The sequence below is a fragment of the Topomyia yanbarensis genome, chromosome 3 (genome assembly GCF_030247195.1).
Source record: "Topomyia yanbarensis strain Yona2022 chromosome 3, ASM3024719v1, whole genome shotgun sequence".
In the NCBI taxonomy this organism is placed as follows: Eukaryota; Metazoa; Arthropoda; class Insecta; order Diptera; family Culicidae; genus Topomyia; species Topomyia yanbarensis.
The window spans coordinates 99002490-99016667 of record NC_080672.1 but is presented as its reverse complement, the minus strand read 5'-3'; the positions used below and the strand labels follow the sequence as shown (position 1 = coordinate 99016667).

General features: G+C 38.9%; 1 protein-coding gene across 1 annotated transcript in view; it reads right to left on the bottom strand.

The window, feature by feature from the left end:
* The window catches only part of LOC131691630 (probable phospholipid-transporting ATPase IA), a 256852-nt gene extending 244595 nt beyond the window's left edge, over positions 1-12257 (bottom strand). Inside the window, exon 1 of the mRNA XM_058978175.1 lies at positions 11716-12257. Coding sequence (XP_058834158.1) covers positions 11716-11848 — 133 coding nt within the window. The 5' untranslated portion in view covers positions 11849-12257. The remainder of the gene's footprint in view (positions 1-11715) is intronic.
* Between the last annotated feature and the right edge of the window lie 1921 nt (positions 12258-14178).

The window sequence follows — 14178 nt, the reverse complement described above, 5'->3', positions numbered from 1 at the left end:
GACCTCTTGGGCCAAGGCCTTGTATACTGCACTTGATTGTGCGCCTCGCTTCAGCACCAGAAGCATCTCTCCCGTGTTGGTGCGTCTTACGCTGCGCACATCCTGCCCAAGGGCCGAGAGGCTTTCGGCCGCCTTCATCGATTTAAGGACATAGGCGTATTTGTCCTTGTCGGTTTTTAACCACAAGACTTCGCCTCTGTCCTTGGCCTTCTTCGCAGGCCGCGGTACCTCCGGTTTCGGTGCCGGATTTTTCTTGGTGACCAGCGTCCAGGGGTTTGAGCCCCCCTGTCCCGGTCGTGCCGGGTTGCTGGTACCATCGCTCTCCACAGCGAGGTCACTCTCGCCTTCGCTTACCTCGCCCAGACGGCGTTTGACCTTGACGGTTGCACGCCGAGTGGTGTCGGTTTTGGCACCCTCGCCTGGCGACTTCCTAGGGCGCTTCGCGTTCGATGCCGTCTTGCGATTGCCCTTTCCTTTTCCCTTCGAGGGGAACTCGGTCGCCGCTCCGATCGACGTGGCTGCTCCGTAGAAGGTAAAGGCCACTGTCTGTGAACCTCTATCGACCTTCTCTCTTTCCTCCCTATTGGAGGCCACTGTCTGGGTTTCTCTGTCGGGCCTCTCCCGACATTCCACCCTCTTAACATAGGCCTGCTGTTCATGTCTTGCGACACGAACAGCTTTCCGGAGCTCCAGGAGGCTCAACTTCAACTCCTTGGCTATATTCTGCTTTGCGCTAGCGAAGTCGATTATAGAATCGAGTTGCTTCGCTACTTTGCGCATCGCAGATATTGGCCCCTCCGATGCATTGGTAGGGCTATTGCATACCGCTGCTGGGGGGTCACTGGTGCTTTCGGATGCAGCACTCATCGCTCCACTACTCTCCCCACGGGGGGAGACCTCGCCAAACCACCTCTAGCGAAGGGGTTTGGCACCTCCGTTTGTTTAGTATATTTATTTTTGCTCTCCATATCAAATCCCACGAGTCGCGCGAGAAATAAATGTCCGCCACGCCAGAGCTCCGCATTAGCGTGGTAAGGGACGCTTACTGTGGGGGTTGCCCAGGTACCCCACAGGCTCCGTTAACGATCGAGCATCTTTTTCACCCCCTCGATCACTCATCCCTCGGCACGGGTCGCTTCACGCCTTGGAATTGGGGTTATGCCCTACCTTGCTTTACGTGGTGATCTCGGCCCGGATCATCACAACCATCCTCCTTTACCAGGGCTTTGGACCTGTAGCTCTGGTTCTCAATAGTTCCATGTACGTATGTTATTACAGACATGCTACTATTGAGATCCGTCATTCGCTAGCGGAGTTGCTACCGACAAGTCTAGGCTGCTGAATAGAGTCTGTACAAAGGCTACAGTAGCCTTCTATAGATGTGAGTGAACCTACCTGGCTTGGGTTTGAATCCCAACCTACGATAATTTTTTATTTCAATTTTTTTAATTAATAATTTTTAGAACATTCGGGAATTTTAAATTAGATAATTGATTTCAAAAAATGATGATTATAATCGTTTTTGTTTCCAAGGTGAGGATTTATGGTTGTCACAAAACATTTAGATAAGTAAAAATGGGTGTTATATGAAAGTGGTGGTAACTGAATGATGGATTGAAGTCATTTATAATTCTAAGGTGGCAATCTCCTCAATTTATTTACCACTCCCTGCCAAATGATTTTCTTTGCATTGTGATTTTTTTTGGTAAGCGGGAGTCGCTGTTCGAATTCAATAGTTTATTTATTTATATCAATTAAGTTCGCCAGCGTGAATAATCATTTCATTGTACCTTTGTTTGCAAGTCGATGGAGAGAAAAAAACATCAGGGTAACAATGCTGTTGTCAAAAATTTATAGTAACGTTGGAAAAAAAAGTTTCTTTTGTGTTCAATATGAGAATATTCATGTTGCACAAGTAAACAGACCGTTTCGAATTAAAAGGTAAATTTACATAAACGAGGGCGCGTGTGATTTGGTAAGCTTGTACATTGAAAAACTGTAAATCGTGTATTTCCCGTGGTGAAAACTCAGTAGATATAAAAAAGCTAAATAAACTTTCTCTATTTCTTTATAAATCTATTGATCTATTGCTCCTTAACTGTAATATATGCAAAACATCTCAATTTAAATATATCGAAATAATAAAAAAATCCTTCACTTAATAGCAAAAAAATATTGTGTGTGTATTGGGACTCGAACCCAGGTCGGTTGCCATTCCTCATGATTTGCTAATCGCGCCAATTTTTGTAGTACAGGTATACCTCGATTTAACATACTCACGATTTAACATACCCTCGATTTAACATATTTCGATTTAACGTAATTTTTACCTCGATTTAACATACATGCAAAATCTTTGAATTTTTTTTTAATTTCAGTGTTACTAAAACGAAGTGTAAAGAATCAATATCAATTTTATTCTATGATCCACTTCCAATTCTGAAAGAAAAATAATTTATTTTCGTTTTTTCGCTAGATTATGTTTAAGATTCTGAGATACAAAAACATTCTTATTTTGATACCGCACAACAACATGAATACACGAATTTGTGGCTCAAGTTATTTCCTGATAATAGTTTTATAGGTTTTTATGTGTAAGCTAAAAATAGATAACTAGAAAGATATGGTTGATAGAAGGTGTAGGGCGGTGACGAGATATTGGCGGACGGTGAGTCCTACTAATAGGCATTGGGGCTGTAGCGGTTATTACGAAACTGTTGGAAATTTGTAATGAAGTCATGCCAGTTCCTCGATGATAACGCACCCAACTAGAGCTTGAAAGAACGTAAGCACGATTCCTGCTAAAGATAATATCTTTTCTCAGGCTGTATTGAACAGGTGAATTTTTCAGTGCATGTGGACATTTTTCAAAATAAAGCTTCGTTATGGATCAAATCCTCTTGCAAAAAATGCTAAAGATGATGATGATGGAAGACACAAGTCTTCCTTCAATGTACGGCTCCTGGTAACCTCACGGTGTTTATTTATCAATACCGGTGCCGGTCATTACTTAATGTAAACAAAGGAATCACACAAAAGAAAAGTTAGTCCGACACTGATTGTGATGATATTCTTTATATATTACTGCGTATTCTGTATATCTGTATATATTACTCTCAACAACTGCAACGGGTAGAGAATGGTCGTTAGTAGAGATTGGGATTGGAATAAACTATACTAGCATTTGCATACGATTTAAGATGATCGAAGACTCTTGATATGGGGGCCAAATACCATAGGTAGGAGTACCATAGGAGATAGATCCAATAAATAAAAAAGGAGATAGATCCAAAAAATGAAAAGAAGCTTTCCGTCTTTGTCACCTGTTACAACGTGGGAGCAGGAAACCAGTAGATCAATTCTTGGCTTTAAACATCACTTGCTACGCGGCTACTTTGGAGATCGATAATAGTGACATCAACATTCTAGTGAATTCCACCTCCTCATCGTACATAAGGATTAAACTATTTTTTTAAATATTTTTGTATTGTAATTAAAATATCCTATTCATTCTGATGAGTTCGACTTTTAAACTGAGGTATTGTATCTGTCGTGCACAAAATGATTTAATCCAACTTTTTTCTTAAGGAGAACTATAGCGCTACAATGGCTCGAATTGGTTTTTTTCTGCACGTAGACCTCCTGTGCTTACAAAACTTCGTGACTAGTTCTCTTTTTGAATTCTGCGATTATCTGACGGACAGGTTGGTCTACCAAGATAAAGATGAGACAAAATAGAAACACAAATTTTCTACTTACTAAAGTTAAGCATTTTGCTCTTCATGCACACAATGGTTAATCCAACTTTGTTGATTTTAGAAAAAATCTCGTGAAAAAGAATTAACTAATACTGCAATAATACTATTCTTATAAGTTATCCTGAATTCTGAGAAAATTTTGCGACGAACTTTATGAAATGAATATCTGTTAGAATTGGTGAATACTTGGCAATGTTAAGATAACTATGTTGTTTATGTTCAGAATAGCAATCTAATTGTTTAATTGTGAATATGTGGCTTCTATGTCACTGTTAGGTGGATGCAATCAGTAATATCCTCGTAAATATATCGTGCGATGAATAAAAAAGTAATTCTGTTCAAAAACAAATATTTCTTTTTTGTTTCGATTTTACATAAAATTCGATTTAACGTACATGATTGAATCGGAAAATGTATGTTAAATCGAGGTATACCTGTAGTTACAATTACCTTTGTTAAACACATAATTCAGCTAAAAGTCAAAGGTGGTATAACGACAAATGTGAAGGTAGAAAAAACCTTTTGAAGACATGTAGTGCAGCTTAATGATTAAAGGGAATAGTATTGGTAACAGCATTGTTTATTCAACTCGCAATTCAGTCTAATTAAGATGGTTGAATAAAAGCTTTAATATTGTCGCTATTACATTTATTAGCAGTATAGTTCAGCCTAGTTTGAATTGGCGAATACTGGATTTTAAATAGGCTGAATAAACTGTTAATGTTTAAATAGTTCAGCGAAAGTTTTATTCAGCTTATATAACCTTTAATCTGCTTTAAATCAACACGTAGTCTTATAGTTCAGCTCCTAATGTTTGTTGGGGGGGTTAGAGTCGTTACGCTCCTGGATTCTCGCCTGTTTCTGCTGCTCCCTGTAAGTGTGTCACTTATTTTTCTTATACACTCAACTGATTTTCACAAACTTAGTCTCAAATGCTTCCCATCGGTTGCTATAGAATTTTATGTCGATCAGAATTCCGGTTTCGGAGTTACGAATTGAAGAGAGCGATCACGCAGTAATTGTCCATGTAAACTGGTGCCACTGTGATATCAAAATGCTGCAAACTTATTAAAATGGGTGCAAAATTACTTGAATTTGCTGGTTTAACGGGTGTTCAATAAAAAATGAGAATGATTTCAATACCTTTCTGTAATTAAATTAAAGAGCGCACATTTTCTCTCTCTGAGAATTGCTCTCTGGACTTCCTAGAAATGGGTGACATGTTTCTATTCGCTCGGATGCTGTCAGTTGTACGGTTTTACGAAACGCATGGTTATCGTGGAAAAAAGTTTACGGAAGAACACTTTCGAGACGAGAACGTGCCCGTGAGTACAGTTTACCGGATTCTGGTATCCCTGTGCGAGAAGCGGAAGATCGGTAGCGGCTGCCCAGCGAAGATAATGACGAAGAAGGAGGAGGAAACGTTAACGCCGGCCGAAAATATCACTGCTCCCATATCTTGATTCACTGAACCCTCAAGATGGAGGACATCATCTGTCGGAAGAAGATTCGGTCCCCCGAGTACACGGACGAGCAGATAGCGATCGTGAAATTACAGTGCCGGTGGATGACGAAGAACCCTCTGGCTACCACACCATCCATTTCTCGTACCTTCCCTCTTATGCCCCCATCTTCATAGGGACCATCCATAAATGACGTAGCATTTTTGAGCGATTTTTAACACCCCCCTCCGCCATCGTAGCATTTCGTCACAAACTTCTAAATACCCCCCCTGGTAATTACGTAGCTTGACGGTAACTCTAATTTTTCAAAAACCGCTTATAAGTTTTTGCAATTTTCAGGACTGAGAAATCCTCCTAATTGATTGTGTATACTTAAGCTGACCAACCGTACGGAATTTGGGAGGACAGTACGGATTTTTTGTCGTGTGTCCGGAAAAGGATTTGTCCGGAATTTGCACGGAATTTTCAACCTCAGTGGAAGTGGAAGTACCCCCGGGACAACAAAAAATCTTACACAAATGGAAACAGACTAAATAATGTTGCAAACTAGTTTCCCAGGTTCCAAAAATGCAATCAAAAACACAAGGAAACTAGTGAACAAGAGTGCTAAAAATCGAGTTTTGTAAATTTTCTTATAAACTTTGGGACTAAGTAAACTTGAAGATTTTTTCTAATATTAAAGAAATAATTGAACTTTATATCCCGCTATCCGCTTCGACTATTAAGCCTCAAGTTGGGTGGTATTTTGAAATGCAGTGTCTAGCAGCCGCCAAGTCGTTCTATCTAAGTCGAATCGCAATTTCCTCGATTAATTTTCGTTATGAAAAGTATAGTGCTCGATGTACACATTTGATTCAACTCAATTTGCCTCCAATGAAGGTATCTGAAAATGATCCGGATTATACATTTTCTATTTTTAATCATTTTCGGAACCAAAATATTACCACTGCAGTTCGACTGTTTTCTATAGTTCTGAGACATAATACGATTAAAATCTGCAGTAGATTATGGAACTCTTTCAAATTTTCCATTTACATATATAGATTAATTAGTTTTTCCTTTAATTTGATTTGAAAGTTTTTATCGAAAATTTCAACCTACTCGAAGAACATTAGATACAGAAACGAGGCTGTTAAGTACAATAGAGTATTTAATTTTACGTTAGATTTTCAGCCAGATGAGCTGATCCGGCAGCTTGATACACACATAATGAGCATAAGTGCAAAATGCGTGGACTCTTATTTTTATATTCAGTAATCAATTTCTTCTTGTGCAAAGAAGCAGTTTTTTACTATAATGCTGTGCTTTTATAAAATTATGGCATAATAGAAATCGTGTTATATATCAGGCTCGTTTGTATCAAAAACCGTTCATATTTACTGCTGTAAGTTGTGATGACATTTTTTACTTATATTTCAGTTATTGGGGTGATTTTATTTTACATGGAAGCATCTTTGGCCATAACCGGAAACTCTAGTGATATGGGAGAACTTACTCTCTTCTAGTATCTGAATTATACATTGCAAATTAAGAATCAGATTCAGGGTCCGCACGCGATAATTCAAGAATACACGCAAATATACGAATAACCACACGGTTATAAAATCGAATTTATACACGCGAAGTTTACACGTTAGCACACGCGACAAACACGTTAACATACAAACGCTTGATTCTTTCGCGATCATCCATGCATACCTGCGCTTACGCTCTTGCTAACAGGATAACACTCCAGCAGGGATGCATGAAACACAGCACGAGAGCCTAAAACGAGCTGAGAGGCCGCTTTGAACGAACCAAATGCAATGATCACTGACAACGATCGGGCTAGGTATCCGTCGTGCTCGAGCTGTAGGATTGGAAGAGCTAGCACAACGGGTTAGCACGATGAGCTAGCTCGGTAAGCTGGCACAATTTAGCTCAATGAACTAGCACCGGTAAGCCTGCCCGATGAGGTAGAATGCAATAGAGTAATCCATTAAACGAAAGAATAGTACAAAGCGAAAATTATACGTTGGTAAATGTGCGACAAGTTTCTGCAAAAAAAACGATGCAAGCATTGTTACACACACTAACGCGTTGTATTTTTCTACTTTGATATATCTCGGGGCAGAGGTACTCGTGCTACTTGATAGCTCAATGAACTTAGCTCTGATACATTATGAGCCAGTGCACAGGAATAGTACACGGTGCAGCACCGTTCTTGTGCATGCCTGCCCTCCGGTGAACGTGAATGCGGTCTCAAGAATGAGCCTTCACACGCTCGTGTTCTTGCGATCATGAATTAATTACGTCCGGAAGTTCTTCCTCTTGGCCCTAGCAGTCTAGGTACCATGCCCTCAGCTGCACCAATCAGAAAAAAATGACGCTTATATCCACTAGACAATACGTTCCATGGCGACATGACCGGAAACTTTAGTGATAGAGTTGATAGTGATAGAGATCTCACTCTCTTCTAGCATCTGAACCATACACTGAAAATTAAGTATTAGATTCATGGTCCGTGCGATTATCCAAGAACACACGCTAATATGAAATGGACACCCGGTTTTAAAATCGAATTTATACATGCGAAGTGACACGCTAGCACACGCGACATACAAACGCCCACGCAATCGAACACAATAACATACAAACGCCCGAGCCCTTCGCTGTGGTACACAAAGACAAACATACAATCGCGATCATCCACGCACAACTACGCCCAAGATTTCACTAACATAAAAACGCCCCCAATGATTTAGTGACCCCTACAGCACTTCCAATCCCATTAACGCGGTCTCAAGTACACACCAATAAACACTCATTCCCACGCGATCGTAAAGCCCATATGCCCGCACAACTGAACCGTACATTCGATATCACAATCAGAATCATGGCCTGCTGCAATTGGACTTAAGCAGTAATGAGTGATTTTGATGGGGAGCCCTTCCGTGAACTCAGCTCTACAGTTCCAGTAGGACAATTCTCGAAAAAAAGGATATGTCGTCAGAGGACACTCATCAGTTGGCAAACCTTGTGGAGTAAATGGGGAACTTGGACGATGGCTACATTCGATTATCCCAAAGGTAAGGAAGCCTTGGTTCAGGGGGATGGATATGGTATGGGTCGAGATTTCATACGTGTAATGTCCCGACTTATGTCCACATTGGATACGCATTTGCGGCGTATTGGGCTTGCGGAGAGTAGTCTGTGCGCTTGTGACGAGGGCTATCACGACATCGAGCACGTTGTCTGGGTATGCGCCGTGTATTTCGACGCCAGGTCTCAGTTAAAGGATTCCCTTCGGGCCCGAGATAGACCACCCAATGTCCCAGTCCGAGATATGCTGGCAAATCGTGATTTCCTCTATATGTCCCTTATTTATACTTTCATGAAAACGATAAATATCCCAATTTAGCCCCTCTCTTTTATTTCTCGTTTTTAGAAATTTCCTCTTGCCTTGTGGAACCGATCAGCTCCAGAGTGCCACTATGTAACCGCTGTCGCCCTTACCACTACGCCTGCATAGCAGGAAACTGAAGCGAGAGCGACTCGATGTCCGATGACTTTTGAAGGATTCCCCGCGGGTCCGAAGAATACCATCCGCCAATCCGGTACTCGACGACTTACTAGACTGAGGCGCAAATTTGTTTGGCTGATCTCCCGTTTGCTCGAAAGTTGCAAGTTTTGCTCTTCTTTCCCTGTCACCATATACATCTTCTCTCCCCTGTCCTTGATACAACTACTGCTACACTGATGTGGAAATAAGCCCCCCTCTGAATATCTTGACCAAGCATAAGTCTTCGTTAAAAAATCAAATTTGTATTCTGTATTCCTAGTTTTAAGATAGCTGTAATTTTTATTCTTTATTGAAACTCTTGTCCTCTATCTTGTAAATAGAATTGTATCCCTAGTTTTAAGATATCTGTGAAATTTCTCATAAATAATTGTTCCCCCTTTTGTGTACTGAACTATATTGTTAGTTTTAAGATAACTGAAAATTATTTCGTAAAATACTATTACTCCCCTTCTTGTATATCAAACTGAATCCCTTGTTTTAAAATTTTTCATAAAAAATCTTTTGGCCCTCTCTTGTATATTGAATCTTATTTCTAGTCTTAAAATAGCTGTAAACTTTTTTTTCTTTCGTAAAAAAAAAATATTTCAACATTGTAACCTCCTAGTTTTAAGATATCCGAAATGTAAAAACAAAAGAATTTGGCACCGCCAAGCTAACGCATTTGTGCCTATCAAATAAATGAAATGAATAAAAAAAATCTCTAAAAAGAAAGAAAGAAAACACAATTTAAAATATCTATAAGAATCGCATTCTGTAATAAAATTATGATTTTGTCTACCAGTTAGTATGAAATTTAGAAACATATTTAAAGCAGTTACAAGAAAAACATTTTTAACAATTACTTCTCCGCGATGTAACCACAACAAATGTTTCCATTCTCTTTAGACTTTCGTTGACAAAAAACAAAAGTTTTTAAAAAATGAGTTTTTTTGTAGTTTTAAATTTTGATAAAATTATAAACTTTTTATTAAGCGTTTGTTTTTTTGCAAAGAAAAGATTATTCCCTGTAATTTTTTCTCGAAGTGTTTTGCTGCACAAAATACTCAAGCCAATTTTTTTTTGTAAACCCTGCAAAAACTCTTAGGCCCTTTTAAAGTATTGCGCTTGAATCAAAATGCTTTGCTTTGCCGTGCAAAGTGCTCAGAACCTATGCTGGTAAAAAGTCTAATGTTTCATGGGTCTTTCGCGATTTTAAAGATTTTTGGGTGAGTTTTGGAGGAATTACTGTATTGTAGAATCTGTCGGGAAGTGCCAATTCGAACAATAATCGCTGTAATATTTTAATTCTTACCGAAGTGATTGTTTAGAAATGTGCGAATATGAAAAACAAAAGAGGAACTCAGGTCAAAGAACGTGACTTCGAGTGATTTCGGATTAGTCCGAGTTTTTTGGAATATTTACACACAGGTTTCATAGCTTAGCCTTGCGAAAGTCACCTTCTATCAGATGCTATCAAATCAGACATCCAATAATGATAATTTTCGATAGATTGCGCCAGGCAAATAAAATCATTTGGCAAAAAATCTACAAGTCGCTGATCGTGACGCATTAGAATCAAAATCAATATCCTCCTGTTTATGGATAATGGCAAAATCGAGATTTGACTGCACGATATGGCACCTCGAACTTGCGATACGGTCTTTGAAAAGTGGAATCATTACAAAGGACACATGAAAAAACTAATTATTCCTAGGTATTTCAATAGTGGTTACGCGGTAAGATTGCGTCCTTCCTACCTGGACCAACAATACAAAACACGACAGTATAAATCTACAAACCACGCTTTGCAGTTATCAATGCCTCGCGAGTGGAAGACCCCTTAAATAACAAATGTACATGGGAAAAACCGACCAGGACACTAGTACAGAAACTAAGACATATATTTTCTGTGCTCCATCAATTACATTGAATTCAGTGAATATTTCGATTATAGAGGTTTTAAAATTAGCGTCATTTGCTTCTTTTTTCGTGGTAGAAAAATCTCTTTTGAAAAAACATTAACCCTGCGTGCGGGGTTTGGAATTGAACCAATCGATTTACCAACTACGCTTTGCCAACCCCTAAAACCATTCTTAAAAATCCCATTACATGTAGTAAAATATAGTAAACAAGAGAAATACTAAACAGTCTAAATAGTTTTAGTGTTATAAATTTTGAGATATAATGTGTACGGATTTTTCCTAGCCCACAGTTGGTCAGCTTATGTATACTATACTGAGATTTGAACAAATATCTTACAATAAACTGCCATCGAGCTACCTACACATATACCTGTCCCTCTGAATTTATAGCATCGTATGCCCCCAAAAGTATGCACCGAGGAGTGCACTTCTCTTCTGCTCCATATTCCATATCAGCTGATTTGTGTTTATTTCGGTTCACTTATAAAATTGATAAGCTAACAAGCATTGCACACGCTACGTGCTTTAACTCGTAGAAATAGGAGTAGTATGTGAAACTATCAGCGAGCTCCCTAAGATATGGATCTTCAATACTCCACAAATTTCATGAAAATTTACGATAAGAACGTGGTTTTATCTTTCGGCTTTTCCCGTATATAATTTTTAATCATTCCCTTTGCTTGGCTAAGCTTATCAGTCGATAACCTGCTAGCAGCTGCTGACTCAAATAGATTTGCACTTGCCGTGACGAAACACGAGTAAGTCTCATCTTCCAATCAATAATTTGTCTTTTATGGTCCCAGTTGGAATAGAAAGTACAATTCGTCTGACCCCACAGGGTCAATTTCATTGTAGTAATATCTATAGTAAACATCCAGTTGCGGTTATGTGACTGCAAAGTGTGTTTGAAACAAATACGTGTTTCACTTCGTCGGTCATAATTTATAATTAGATTAGATATTTATAGTTACACGCCATGAAAGTTTCAATGAACCAACATGATTATGAATCAATAGTAGCATAACACTTACGTTCATCGCTTTCATCCAAAAGCAAACCATCCTCGTTGTGGCTTCCACGACGTCGACGTCGCTGGTCAGCGCCACTCGCTGTGACGCCCCCAAGAGGCATCCATATTCTTCGAATTTTGGAAACTAAACTCATGACGTGAATTTAAGGCGTATAAATCAAAACTAAACACTTTCGCAAAGTAATCAAACGAATCACTTTTTCTCTAGAACTAGCAACTCAAAACATTTCAGCACAGAGAAATCGCAAGTGAAAGCGTAAGTTATGATACGAATTAACTCACAAGGTACATAAATCACTAAAACCGCAGCAGCAAAACTGAGCGCCAAAAGTTACAAAACAAACGGAACAGAAATCACCGAGAAAAAAGTTCTAAACCAGCAGTGCCTCAAATGGAAAACCTTCGAATTCCGCGATAAGATCTATCCCTTCCTTCATAACGCACGAAGAAGCTTTCTCTGACGGTTTCGTTCGACAATGTACACAGTCATTGCCTACTTGCACATGAAAAATTGCAATCGGCCAATTAGGCCGAGCCGTCGCGACGGTCGAACGGAACGGCGATGATAGACCGTCAAAACAACAAGTGCTCGCCTCGCACGAGTATTGGTGGCATCGGCTGTGCAGAGCATCAGGCGTTGATAAGCACAAATGAATGAATTGAGTGACCGCAAATTGTGGCCCAAAAAAGAAATGAAGGCGATCAAATAATAATGTTGTTGTTTAACGATATACGTACAAATAAAAACGTTTTTACCAAAATATTTTGTTTTGAATGTGGCGGAATCTATGAACGTTCGCAATTGCGCAGTGGCGCACACGCTGATAGGAGTGAATGTAATTGCACATGCCATAATGGTGTCAAAATATGCTATAAAACATTTTTATTTGAATGGTACGTTAGAGGGGTTGTGATTGATATTCCAAATGAGGTGGTAAATAATAATAATATACTTTTTCGCCAGAGCTTCAATGGTGTATGCTGTTAATAACAACTTGCCGAAATGATGAAAGCTTACTGATATAAATAGTATGATTCCACAAATTAAAAATTCTGTTGAAATCATCACCCTCAATAAATTACAAATTACAATCTAAATTTTCTTAACCTTCTTTAGGTGTAAAATTGTTGTAACGAATAAGGCGTTAGCGGGTTATATTGGCCCCGATTTCGAAATTAGTTTTAAGACACATTTTCAACCAATTCTATATGAATTGGTACTTAAATTGTTTGTTAGAGTGTAAATGTTCAGTTTCTGGTAAATATTACCGTTTTTCACCTTATTGGCTAGTGAGAATCTGTGCCGAATGGGGTCATGTTTGGTCGATTCCGGTGGTATATTATTGTACCCCCAGAATCGGCATCGGGATCGCAATCTGGGACATCCAAGATCGGTCGTATTATGTGCAAATTTAATATATACATTCACATTTTTGTTTTGTTTGTGATTATTATTAGTATTCTGTCAATAAACTTGTGATTTATGATGACGGTTCTGCATACATCTATGGATGCCAAACATGACTCCATTCGGCACCGATTCTCACTGACCAACCGGGTGAAAAACGGTATTATTTACCAGAAACTGAAAATTTACACTCTAACAAACAATTTAAGCACAAATTCATATAGCTTTGGTTGAAAATGTGTTTTAAAACTGAGTTCGAAATCTGGGTCAATATGATCCGCTAACACCTTATTCATAACTTTTTTGTACAGCCCTTCAGGAATGAACGAAAATTTTGAACTCTATTGAAAATCGTTGCTTTCCATGAAAGATGAAACGTTATGAAATCTAAACTTCTAGGTGCAAAACTTAAAAAGTTATCGCATTTCAAAAGTTCATATGGGGTCATATTGACCACAACACCTAAAGAAGGTTAAAGAAGCAGAACAACTGAAGGGTGGATATTCAAAGTCGTTTAACCGCCATTTGGGACCATCCATAAATGACGTAGCTTTTTTTGAGCGATTTTTAACCCCCCCCCCCTCCTCCATCGTAGCATTTCGTCACAAACTTCTAAATACCCCCTGGAATTACGTAGCTTGACGGTAACTCTACCCCCCTTGTTCCCGCAAAATCTTTAAAAAAAATAAAAAAACGATGATAGTTATTCCCCTTAAAAAAAGCTACGTAGCGTGACAAGACCCCCTACCCCCTGTCGTCACACATCATCACAAAATACAAAACTCCCCCCTGCCCCATATAATGCTACGTCATTTATGGATGGTCCTTTTCCAATTTTTTAAAGGGGGACAGCAAAACGCTCGCATTTTTAAATTTTTAATATTAAAATTAAAAACTCACGACTTCTTGTTTATTATAAAGGAATACTACACTTATTTCGATTTAAATTGAGAAAAATACGACAACTTGACACGTTTTGACACGTACAAGTTGAAGGGTCTGGTATTTAAAAACCGTATATCAACCATTAGCGTCACGAGGTTGAGGTTAGCGAAA